Source organism: Marmota monax, unplaced genomic scaffold (assembly GCF_021218885.2).
Source record: "Marmota monax isolate L192 unplaced genomic scaffold, Marmota_monax_Labrador192_F-V1.1 WCK01_AAM20220418_F8-fsc00020, whole genome shotgun sequence".
NCBI classification, from domain to species: Eukaryota; Metazoa; Chordata; class Mammalia; order Rodentia; family Sciuridae; genus Marmota; species Marmota monax.
Genome location: NW_026692912.1, coordinates 24029735 through 24042264, shown reverse-complemented (window position 1 = coordinate 24042264; position 12530 = coordinate 24029735). Strand labels below are relative to the sequence as shown.

Genomic DNA, 12530 nt, shown 5'->3' with positions numbered 1-12530 from the left:
TCACCGAGGCTGCGCGGCGCGCGGGAGGACGCCGGCCAGCGGGGGCAGCGGCGGGGGTGGCTCGCTGGCGCCCTGGAGTCCGTGGATGAGGATGCGGGGCACCAGAGGTCTCTGGAGGGCCGGAGGCGGCGCGCTGGGGCCGCGGTACAGGTAGAGCGCGGCACCAGGGTCCAGGTTGGAAACCAGACTCTGCGGGTAGAAATAAGGCGACGGGAACATCCGCTGGAGCGCTGAGTAATTGCCCGCCTCTGCCAGCAGCTCCAGCCCGACGGCGGTCTGTCGCTTCCATTTAGTCCTGGGGACAGAAATAAACGCGTACCGCGGGGTCAGGACGAGAGCGCCTCCCACCCCTGCCCCTCCCGAATGCTTGGCCCAGAGAGCCTGCAGGGAGGCCAGAGGCACCATTTGTTAATAAACAACGGAGCACCGGACACTGTTCACATGCATTACAGGCATCATTTCGTTTAATCTTTCACTGGTCTTCCACGGCTGTTATCCCTATTTTGAAGATTAAAAAACTGAGGTGTGGTTTTTGTGGTGGTCTGAGAAGGGCAAAGCCCATGTTTTAAGCCAGGCTATCCCACCCAAAACTGGGCCATAACCTCGCCTGCCACATTCTGCCCAGGCCATCACAACCCTTGGAGCTCCAGGCTGGGGCTCTCCCCACCCTTCATATGTGTCCCTTGGGAGGACCTTATGAAGTCAGATCACTCAGGAGACAGCAGCAGAGGCAGTGGAGGTCTGGCCACCACTAGAAGCAAGCCCCATGAGTTAAACCTCCACTGTAAGGTGGCTGGCCCAACATACACCAACGGCTCTGCCAAATTGCCACACCTCCATATGCATACCATCCCTGAACACCCAGGTTTGAGGCTGGGGGCTAACTCTGCATCCAGTAAGGCCCTGAAGTTGGGAGGTCACTGGACTGGGCAAGCTATGGACCTGGGTAGTTTAGAAAATTCAGACTGGGAGCCCAGGGCTCACTTGCAGGTGACGCTGGGCAGATCAGTCGGGGTTCCACTGGGGTGGGCTCAGCCACACCAGCTCATCTCCCTCCCTAAATTATTCATCATCATCATAATTGTGTAATTACTGCAACGGGCCTTAATTATTGATGCCTGGAGCAGTAATCATATTTATTATTAATGGGGCTGCGTGTTCTGAGGCTTGTTTATAAAAAGCACCATTCCTGCCTCTGCTAAGTATGTGAGCCACTGTGGGTATACAGGACTGTGAGTTGTATGTCGGTGTGTGTCACTGTGGGTTGCGTGTGTGTGTGTGTGTAGATGTATTTAGGAGGAAGATTGGGAAACTGATTCAAGACCAGTGCCCCAACACTAATATTTCAGTCACTATGCTCCCAAGGAACTGGGGAAAAATCAGTTTACCCCGGAGACCCTTTCCTGACTGGGAAAACTGGGGAGTCCCAAAGAGCCCAGCAAATGCCGAGGCACAGCCACAGCCGCCTGGACAGGCAGGGCTACAGCAGGCAAGGGCTGCTGCCTGCTGGTCCTCTCCTGCAGGACTCTGGGGGGATCAAGGTCCACACCCCTTCCATGCCCTGGGGCTTCCACTGGGAGAACTCGGGGGTTCTGGTGGGGGCTGGGGGAAGGCCCAGGCTGGGGTGGGGGCAGGTCTTGGACCTCATAGGGATTCTGAGTCTAGTCTCTTTTCTGTCCCTCACTGTGGGACCTGGGGCAAAGTCTTCTCCCCTCAGGGCCTCAATTTCCTCGCTTTTACAGAATAGGGGACTCAGGGGGCCCCTCCTTAGAGCCAGAATGTGGAATCTGGGTCCCCTCCCGGATCTGCAAGGGAAGGACCTTTCCCAGCCCCTCGCGCAGAGAGCCTCACCTGCGGTTCTGGTACCAGGTCTTGACCTGCGTGTCGGTGAGGTTGAGCGAGGCGGCCAGCTCCATGCGGTCCTGCACGCTCAGGTACTTCTGCCGCTCGAAGCTGCGCTCCAGCTGCGCCAGCTGATGGTCGGTGAAGGCGGTGCGCGCCTTGCGTGGCTTTTTCAGGCGCACTGGGGGACTGTCCCGAGAGCTGGAGATCTCGCGGTCTCCCTCCTCCTTCACTGCGGAGACAGTGGCGAGTCAGCGCCGGCCCGCCGGCTGGTGGTGCTTGTGCAAACGCGGCCTGGGACATCGATGGCCCCGCAGCACCTAAGCGCGTGGGGACCGCAGCACCGCCTTTGGAGCCGGGACTCCCGGCCCCCCGAAACAGGGCATGAACCCTGACTGAGGGGGACGCCGGCCGGAGCACAGGAGGCTGAGAGCCGCGGGCGGCCCCGGGGAGAAGGAACCCTGAGCCGCTTTCTCCCCGCCGCGCTCCTGCGCTGTGCTCCTTGGACCCAGAAGGGAGCCACAGTGAGCGACCTCACCGACCCGTCGGAGGAGGGCACCCGGGTGTCTGAGGGTGGGCTCCGCAGCATCGGGGCCGCATTCGCCCGGCCAGTCGGTGAGGGGAAGGGAGAGAGCTGAAAGCTGGGGTTCGGGGAGAATCCCGCGTGGAGGGACAAGAGCCTGTCACCCCGCGGCAGTTCATTGTCCTGAAGAATAAAATAACTGTACAAGCACCACACGCGGGCCCTGTGTGGCTACCGATCTAGGGTCAAAGTTCTCTCGGCTCTTAGCGTCCTACGAACTTGGGCGCGGCCGAAGGCCGGCGCCGGGATCTGCCAGAGAAACCGCTCCGTCTGCCCCGGTGCGCCAACCGAGCGAGGTCTATGCTTCCTTAGGTTTCGTTGTCATTTCATTGCCCACTGGGGCTCCCACTACACCCGCGCGGAGATCTCGTTAGTCCCTCGGTCGGGACAGAACAGCACCGGGGTCCCCGCTCCTGAGGTCCAAAGATGGAACCTAGAACGACTTGGGTCATTTCCTTTTCCCCTGCTTTCGTTTGGGGTAGACTGTCAGAAAGCGCACACTTAATCCCACAAGCAGGACGCAGCCCCTCCTTGTCCCCCCTAAAGAGACTGTAAAACTAAATAGGCCACTTCTCCAAAACTGAGGGTGCTGGCTGGGGCTCCCCCCCTTTTTAAATTTTCTTTTATGGTGAGTTTCATTGTGTGTGGCGTTTGCAGTGTCAGGGTTCAGCTGAATTCGAGTTGATTTCTCTCTGTAGGAAACAATAATCCGGTTAATTGAGCCACTAGGGAGCGAAGCTTTTCAGCCAGAAAGGCAATGCTTCCCGACTGGCCTGCCGGCACCTGGTGCGGAACCTGGCAAGAGAGGGCGAGGCTTTCTGCTGCAGACACATGCAGTTCCTGCCTGGCAGGCTGGACTTCTTGAAGACACAGCCATCACCAGAGATGGGGTTGTGTTAGGGTGAGAGGAAAAATGAGTTGGATTCGTGCATGCTGAGAAAGTTAACACAAGTTTAGGGAAAGGATTAACCAAACCTCAAACTCAATATTACAGAAATCTTACTTTTTAACCTACTGACCTGGGCTATTTATGAAAATCCCCCACTCAGGAAGAACAGATCAGCTACTGGGTTTTTAAAACTCCAAGAGCTCTCTAGCATAGGCTTTGGTGGCTGGGGGCAGACCCAGCCAGGGGGCCTCCCCTTCCCAGACTTAGGTCTGGAAGCTACAGCTCAATGTTCCAGCAACCTCTCCCTGCCTGGAGCAAAGATGTGGTTTGTTTTCTCCTGCATCTTGACTCCCATCACTACTGTTAAGGATGCCTTACTTCAAAGCTGGGCTCCCCCTTCAACTTCATTCAATGTTAGGCTGAGAAACCTTTGGTATTAGAAACTTGTGATGAGACTGGCCTTTCCCCCTGCCCTCCTTGGAAGAAATGACTCAGCATTGATAGTGGCTGGGGAGGTGACCACTTAAATGCCCCACTGACTGTCTTCCACAGCTGGCTCCATGTGTCCGTCTGAGCCAAACTTCCTAACTCTGAAAAGGTTGTCCCCACACTGGGGAAACATTCCAGGCACAGCCTTTGTGCCCCAGGCCCTCCTCACTTTTTCACCCTAGGGCTTTTTAAATGCAAAGGTGGGGGAGACCTACCCCCTAGGGGTGGGGGAGACCTACCCCTGCTCCTCCAAGCCTATATAAGTGATATGTAGACAGCCAGCCCTCATCACCTCCCTGATCAGATATCATTAGGGACAGGAGAAGAAAACTGATATCCAATTATCTTAAATTAAACCTCTCCTAAAATTCTTATTGGGGCAAAAACATGCAAGGAGAACAAACCAAACTGTAAGTTCGAGCAAAGCTGGAGATTCTTGCTGCTTGCTCTAACTACAAAGCTGGGTGGTGGTGGTAGACATTGTTGCAAATTGTAAATAAACAGGATGTTATAAATTATATTTCATCACCACCGCCACCCCCCACCCCCGCCAACACACACACCTGTCTTTCTCCAAGGCAAGTTTTCTTTGCCTCTCTAAACAGGCCCTAAGGGAGGAGCAAGGGTCTCTGGTCCAAGGTCTAGCATGCCTCCGGATTTCTTCCTTAGTGCTCTAGTCTAACCTGCCTGTTTTCTAGGGATGACTGGTCCAGCCTAGCTGAAGGAGGTTTCGGCCATTTACACGAGGAAGTAGAGAGAAATAGGATGTGAAATAAGACCCCTAGATGGTTTTCAATTTGGAGTCAGGGTCTGTCTCCAAATGAATTCTTATATTTTGTGTTAAATGAGACTTCCTAAAATTTTTTTGAGGGCTTGATATAAATAGGAGCTAAGAAATGCAGACCCCTGAGACAATAAAGGAGCTGCCTTTATAGGAAAATTTTGTCTTGTGAAAAGAATTCCAGGGTTCTGACAGAGCTGTGAGCAGCCTGAACCAACTCCTAGTTTTCTGCAGGATGGAGACACAGAACTCTCTCCCCAAAGCCCTGGTTCTCCTTCTCACCTTGTGCTTCTTGACTTCTTCCAAAAAAGAACTTTATGCCTCTGACCCCAACAGACAGTAAAGCTGAGGTAGCAGCCGAGGATCAGAAACAAAACTAAGAAATTTTTCCCCCCTTCCCTCCAGTCTTTCCTTTTTTTCTTCTTTCCGTCTCCCTTCCTTTCCCCTTTCCCCCTCAGTCCTGATCTCAGCTCCCTTGTTAAGAGGGAACAAAAAGGGAAGAAGAACAACAACGAAAATTCACAGGGTGAAAAGGCAAGTGCAGGGGCACCAGCCCCAAGGAGGGAAGCAGGGCCGTGGTGCAGGAGCCTCTGGGTCTTGCTACAACCTGGATTGCTCAAAGCACGAAAATCCAAACAGCACTGCGTAGTGTGGTGGCTGTCTCTCTCCACCAAACCTCCCAGCCTGTGCCAGCTCGATGGCCAGCTCCGTGCGATTTCTCCTTTGAAGTGAACGTGTTCTTCTGCATGGTTCACGGGGCGGGTAGCACTGGGCCCGGTGGGAGGGAAAGCCCTGTTTCCCTTCTCATTGTGAAATTCAGATTAAAAGTCAGAAAACCCTGACTGTACCCAGAACTCCAGCCGAAATTTTCCTGCCAGGCTTTGGCTTCTACAAACAGCACCCTTCAGGCCTCCCATTGCTGTGCGGCCTCTTAGAGAGCCACTGACCAGGCAGAGACCTGCTGCTGTCCACTGGCACCACTGGTGGTCCCACTCCAAGTTTAGAAAGTTTATTTTGTGCATTTTGAGAACTCTGTCCACAGGCACACAATATCCCTCACCAGCTCCCACTCTTTCCCCTGGACCCTTTGTTGCTCAGAAATACAACCATGGGCCTGGCCAAAAGTTTCAAGCAAAACCAACTGCTCCACAAGGGCCCTGGGGGAGCTCTGGGGTGAGAGTGTGCATGTTTCTGCATGTGTACCCTCAAGTTTTAAATAACAGATTTTAGAAATATACCATCCCCCAAGGTTTTGCCTCCTGTTTTCTTACCTTTATACTCAGAGTCTGATGAGGCGTTGCTGCCACTTTTGTCCAGCTTGTCTCTAAAGTCCTCCCCGGCCTTGGCCACAAGGCGGCCCCCAGGCTCAGGGGCTGCTGGCTGCCCGCTGCTAGAGTAGGGTGCACAGGCCGCGAGTGGTTTGCAGTCGGCAAGGATGTCCCTGATCAGAAAGGAGGAGGTGACGGTGCGCGACTGGGCTGGGGCTGAGAGCTGCCCTGGCTGCAGGTGGGAGTCCAAACCTGGGCCCGATGCCCCACCAGGCCGTGGGGTGCCCGTCTCCAGACAGTCCCTTCCTGGCGAGGCTGGTGAAGAGCAATCGCTGCTGCTCTCCGAGCGTGGACTCAGCTCCAAGGGTGAGCGGCAGTCCCCGAGCAAGGGGTCCCCCTTGGGAAGGGCGGGGCTGCCCGCACGGTGGGAGAGAATGGAGTCGATCCCAAAACCATTGGAGCCTTCCATAGCCAAGCTGCGTCCTGTCCTCCCCCAAAGCTCCCCACCCACCCCCAACCCCAGCCGCTGCTGCCCCTGCCCCTAGCTGCGGACTGGCATGGGGAAGGCGGGCAGGGAGCCTGCGGGCACCTTGGACAGAGTTCAGCCTTGGGGGAGCTCTGGAGCTTGGGGCCAACCTCCTGTGCGCATTAGATCCAAAAGGGCTCAGCGCGTCTTCTGCAGCATCGCGCCGAGCCGCCGAGCCGAGGGGGGGTGGTGGGAGTGTCAGGGAGGAAATGGGAGGAGGGCCGCCAAGTTGGGGAGAGCAAAGGGGGAGAAGGACGGCCTGAGGGCCCCTGTGGCACAGAAGATAGGCGAGGATGTTGGAATCTAAATAAAGAACGGCTTTTTAAAAATCCAAACCGCACGCATCCTCCAGGCAAGCGGTGGCCGAGGGCAGCGTGGTCAGCACCGCGGATAGCGGCGGGCCTGGGCTGCGCTACCAGCCGGCGGAACCGAGCGCACCTGGCGGCGTCAGCACCGCGGATAGCGGCGGCGGCGGCGGCCCGCAGTTCATGACGCTCCACCTGGCCAGGGAGGTCCTCTATCCGCGCTCCGCCGCTCCAGGGGCCCGTCAGCACCGTGGACAGAGACTTGCGGCTCCGAGGCTGCAGCTCTCCGCCCGTCCTCCGCGCGCGCCTTCGCCTCCCCCCCTTCCTTTAAAAAATGAACTTGTGTCACTTTTACTTTGGGGCTGGGTTTTTTTTGTTGTTGTTGTTGATTCTCTCTTTTTTTTCGTTGTGTTGTGTTTTTTTTAAACGAGACTCGCCCACGTGTCCCCGGAGTGATGACGCTGATTGGCTCTGGCCGATTTTGGGGGTGATGTCACGGCTCCGCAAGCCCCTGCCCGATTCCTTTTCAGTTTGATTAAAAGAGACACTGAATTAATTACAGCACAGACCCAACTGTTTACCGGCGATTTCCACACGGTTTGCTTTCATTAGGCCAGTGATGAAGCCCCTAATGAGGGCGATTAGCCGAGGGGGGCACGGCTGGCGGGAGGAGGACCGAGTGGCTGCGCGGCCGCTGGATTGGGATGTGCTGTTTTTAAAGCGTTCCCCGACCCCTTCCCAGGTCACTCGAGTTGCTTGTCCGTTGCTCTGTAGTAGATCATTTTTGTCCCCCGTTTTTCTTCCTCCAGTGGACAGAAAGGTATTAAACCCAGCGGAAAAAGAAGTGTCTGCGTGGGTGTGTGCATGCGTGTGTGTGTGTGTGTGTCCGTGTGAAGAGACAGAGAACCCCTTTCCTAGTTCGAGGAAGAAATTTTAATTTACGTTGTTTTCAGGGCGTTTCTGTTGGGTTCTAGATGTTTCCCGTGTAGGACAATTTGCAAGCCTCTCCTTCTGGCCCTTTGGGCCCTGCAGTCCTGGGAGGGTGGAGAAGGCCTAGTGTCTGCCCGGGAGGTGACCTGAAGGATGGTTTTTCTCTGGGGCGAGGATGGAGACCGTGGGAACATCGTGCCCGGAACAACAGGGTAAAGCGTAGAAATCCTGTGGTCCAGGGAGGCCGCCAAGGACAAAGAAGGCAGTCACACGCCACTCCCCGGCCAGTGGCCTCCCCTGCGACGCACGTCCGGGGGAACTGGTGTCTTGTACCTCGGAATAGGACCGCGCCCGAGTGCGACCGTGCGAGCGTAGACGTCTGTTTCGGACTCCGCGCGCAGCCGGCGCTCCCCGGGAAGAGCGAGCGGTCAAGGCAGGACTGGAAACGTGGCCTTTGCCTTGGGAATATCGCCGCGCCCCCCACACCCCGGCCGCCCTCCCGACCTTGGCTCGGTCTTTAGTTCCACGTCTTTCTGGGTGGGCCTCAGGTGGTGCCAGGGCCCAGGACCCCAGGCAGATCTGGAGCGCACTCGGGCCTGATCCTCTCCGCGCTGCCCCGGGATCGGGACCGGGTCTGCGGGAGCGGAGCTCCATGGAGCGCCCTCGCCTTTGAGCGGTCCTGCTGGCCCCGAGCGCGCCTTTCACCCTCCGCACGCTTGGAAACCAGGCCTTCGCCGGGCAGCGCGTTTCCGCTCCCCTTCCTGGTTCCCCAGAAAACTACCGCGGGCCAGACGCCCGGCTCCTTATCCGAGCCCGCAGCGAAACCACGAGGCGCTCCATCCCCAAACCCGAGACCTGGCCTGAGCAGCCCCGCGATGTCAGGCAAAGTATAAACTTTCTCCTCCCTGGGGCCGGGTTGGCGGTGGCCTCACGCCCGGCTCGCCGCGCTCTCCCTCTGCGCCCGCCGGCAGATTGGAAGCGACCGGCCGCCGGCCGACCTGGGGGCGAGGACGGGCGGCTCCCCCGGGACAGCGGGCTGCGCTCGGCTGCAAGCTGTTGGGGAGGCGGAAGGGAGGGGGCTGCAATGGACGCCTCCCGCCACGGGGCCTTGCTGGCCCGTGGTTTATTTCAGTTTGGTGAATGGGGAAGGGGCCATAAATCAAGAGAAGGAGGCAGCAGCGGAGGACTGCCCTGGCGCTTCCCTGCTAGCCCCCGGCTTGGACCTCACTCCTGCTCGGGGTGCTTGTGGAGAACCCACTCCCCCCCCCTTACCCACCCTCCCCTGCTCCCCCAGCCTGTGTCTCATCTCCTGGAGCCACCGAGGTCCTCACTTGGGTCGTGAGATATCCCCATCTCCAGGGACTGCTAACGGTGGTGAAGCCCCTGGCCACCGTGCCACAGGAGAGTCTGCAGTCCCTAGCAGCCGTTGCCCAAGCCAGCACTGGGGAGGTGCTGCTGGACACACCGGATCCTTCTGGCCTCTGGGTCTTAGGCTGCGGTCTGGATCCCTGACCCAGCCACAGTAAAACCGGAGCAGCCGCTGCCACTTGATGGGAACAGGAGGGTGGGGCTTGGGGGTGGGGAGCTGGCTGGAACCTCTGGGGTGGAAAAGAACTCTGTAACCCCAATTTCCTACAGCCTTGGCCAACTTCTCTGTGCTTTTTGAAGGCGTAAGAATATTTAACAGACCACATATACTATCATTAGTATTGAATTATTAATGTCTATTATAATATAAACGTGCTATGCAATTTATTTCATTTGGAATTTAGGATTTAGCTTCTTCTCACTAACATGGTTTTATTCCTATCCAGATCCACTGAGGTACCTCCTTTCTCCTTCATCATCTGGGTGGGCCCTGCATCTTAGCCTGTCCGTAGCTGAGAGGTTTGTGTGTGCTCACCTGGGCTCATGCTTACCTGGGATGGAGCCCAGGACCTGGCGTTTTACTAAATGTCCAGGAGCTCCTGATCAGCCCCACCCTTTGGCAAAGAAGCCTAGTTGGTAAGGAGGGGTATCAGGACTAGGATGAGCTGGGTGTAAACCTTGGCAAATTGCCCAACTTCTCTGAGCCCCCACTGACACAGTGGGAAGCAGGTCTCTCTCCCCAGCCTACTGCTCTCAGCAGTTCTCGGTCCCCTCCCCAAGGGCCTGGGAGACGGGCTTGGAGACCTCAAGGGAAGGAAGAAAATGAGTGTGACCAGGGCACTTCCAGAGCCACGCTCTTAGGACCACTCAATCTTAACCTAGGCCCCAGAACTGCCACTCCAGCACCCACATTCCCTGTCCTGAGCATCCTTTCAAGACCCCAGACCCTGTACACCCACTTCCCACCTCCTCTTGGAATCTCTTGCGTCAGATTACAGTTCTTCCTTGCCCAGTCCCTTGAGATTGTTTTCTTTTTAAACACTTAGCACTTCTGGACCCAGAGCCCTAGAAGGTCCAAGACCAGCCACCCACGAGAGAGGGATGGGGCAGGCACACGCACTGGCAAGTCCTTAGAAGGCTCTGGTCAGCCCCTGTCTCCTGCCAGCCAGGACCCCAGCATTCCCCTTAGTACACAGCATCAGCATCAGGAGCCAGCTGTAGAATCCACATCCTTCTCTACCTAGGCTCTTGGCTTGGACTTGACTTTGGGTGAGGGATGGACCTGGGAGAGCATGGGCTTCTGGCTGGGTCATGGCTCTCATCAGCATCCTCAGAACCCAGCCCTGACTTCCTCTCTCCCCAACCCTGCTCAACCCTGGGGCTGGAGGAAGGGTTGCTTTTGCCAGTTTTGTTCATCTGACTCAGCAGACAGAGCCACCCGCCAGGAGAGCTATGCTCAGCGCTCTTGAGAATGACCCTGAGGGTTCTGCTCATATGAGAATGTGGCACGCGGGCAGCTGGTCTAGGGCAGCATGTGGGGTGGGGATGAACTACAGCCCTGACTCTGGAATCTAGGACTTGGTAAGTACAGCAAATCTTTTTTTTTTTTTTAAAATGTTGATATTTTTGTCTCTCCTGGGCTTTAAATGTTTGGTTTAAAAATATTGTTATCAGAAATATTAATTACTGAGTTTGTTTGGAAATCCCTTGAATTTTACACCTTAGGCAAATTTTGTTCCTGAAAAGTTGTTGTTGTTTTGTTGGAGTATGTGGAAATGGGGACTGAACCCAGCGGTGCTCTCTCATGGAGCTGCACCCCAGCCCCCTTTGAATGTGGTCACAGGGTCTCACTGGTCTCAATTTGCAATCATCCTGCCTCCGTTTCTTGAGTTGTCTCTGTACCTGGCTGAAGTCACACTTATTTTTAATTTCAATTTGGGGGATTGAACTCAGGTGCTTTACCACTATTGACATCCCCAGCCTTTTTATTTAATTTTTTTTATCTTGAGACAGGGTCTCACTATAATTTGCCCAGGCTGGCCTTGAACTTTCCATCCTCCTGCCTCAGCCTCCCTAGTGGCTGGGATAACAGGAGTACCACTGTGCCAGCTTTATGTATTTGCTTTTAAAGCAAACCACTGAACCATCTCTTCCAGCTGCACAGTGGGACGATGTTGCCCAGGTGACTCTTCATACGTGGCCTGGATCCTGAGGAACGGTGGTCACGCAAATCGTGTTATGACTACTAATCATAGCTGGAGACTTTCCTTCAGTGGTCGGTGTCCCTAACTACTGAGGATTGGACTGAGGATTGAGGTGACACCAGCCCTGGGTGCCAGCCTCTCTCTGCTTTGACAGCCAATGGGTTGGGCAAGGATCTGAAAAGAGAGTAGGCCTCAAGGCCAGGATGGTCACAACCTTTTGTGTCTTTTTAGGTCAAAACCCCGTGGCACTCCTGAAAGCAGGAAAGAACATTTTCTGTTTTTCTTCCCAATTCCTCCCATCTTCTCTCTAGCTCTCCCTGCTCCCTCCCTCTCTTCTTTCCCGCTGAGCTTGCTGTCCTGTGCTTCATGCTAGATGCTTGCAAGTCGTGGCAGGGAAGACCCACCCCGCTGGAGCCCACGGAATGCAGTGGTGCCCATCGGGATGAATCTCCTTCATTGTGCGTGGGTGTGGTCAGTAGGACAGTACTCCCCCAGCATGTCTGAGGCTCTGGGTTTGTTCCCCAGCTCCCCTTCCCAAAATTTTTCTAGATAATTTTCCACTTGCAGATTCAAGTTTGTAATTTTCCTGCATTCAGTTCTAGGAACCTGTATAAAAAGCCAGCCTAGTCCCCCCCCCCCAACCCTTAATGATGATTCCAAGCATCAAAAGGTTTCCCAAAGAAAAAGAAAGGCAGAAAAAAAGTTTTGGTCTATAAGAATAAATGCAAAAGAAAGTTCTTGGCTGGAGACGCAGACCTGCCCAGCTGCAGTACAGGTCCACCTCAGTATGGAGCATGGACCTGCCATAGGGGCAGTCTAGTCTCCGCCATCTGCTGTTTCCAAGGTGGCACTAGCTGGGTGCTAGGATAGTGAATCAAGAAGGCAGACTCTCTCTGGACTCAGGACCTCCTGGGTGGGATTAGATCTTGGCTACAAAGTACTTTCTCTTCCAGCTTCTAGGAGTCCCTGCCAGGCAGGTAGCTGACATGCCCAGGGGCCACTAGTCCTGCTGAGAATCCTTCACAGCGGTCAGCCTCCAGAAGCCCCTGACCCCCTCCTTTCTTCTGGGTTCAGGAAGATGGTTCAGGAAGTGATTTGCTTTAAAAACATACATGAAGCCTGCATGGTGGCCTGTAGTTATGAGTTTTCTGGGTATGAACCTGGCTCTGGTTTATAAATCTGGAAGTAGACCTAAGCCGGTGGTGTCAGCATGGAAGAAAGCTGGGCCCTCGGTCCAGGAGCTCTGTTCTGGCCCTGGTCCTGCTGGTAGAAGGCTCTGCAGCCCTCTTCTCCTGCGGGTCCAGGTGGTCTGAAGGGCCCTTCTGTCCTGGTGAATCCTGTCTTC

At 55.4% G+C, this 12530-nt stretch overlaps 1 protein-coding gene across 1 annotated transcript; it reads right to left on the bottom strand.

The window, feature by feature from the left end:
• Positions 1 to 6321, bottom strand: Barhl1 (BarH like homeobox 1). The gene is made up of 3 exons (XM_046451274.1): positions 5856 to 6321; positions 1852 to 2074; positions 1 to 295 (listed from the first exon to the last, which is right to left on the bottom strand). The coding sequence occupies exons 1-3, from the start codon at positions 6319 to 6321 to the stop codon at positions 1 to 3; spliced, it is 984 nt and encodes a 327-aa protein (XP_046307230.1).
• Positions 6322 to 12530: the final 6209 nt, after the last annotated feature.

Coding starts and splice junctions, on each gene's coding strand:
- Barhl1 (XM_046451274.1), bottom strand. CDS start 6,321: ATGGAAGGCTCCAATGGTTTTGGGATCGACTCCATTCTCTCCCACCGT. Junction 2,075..5,855: donor ATCAGACTCTGAGTATAAAG/GTAAGAAAACAG, acceptor CTGTCTCCGCAG/TGAAGGAGGAGGGAGACCGC. Junction 296..1,851: donor ACCTGGTACCAGAACCGCAG/GTGAGGCTCTCT, acceptor TTCTGTCCCCAG/GACTAAATGGAAGCGACAGA.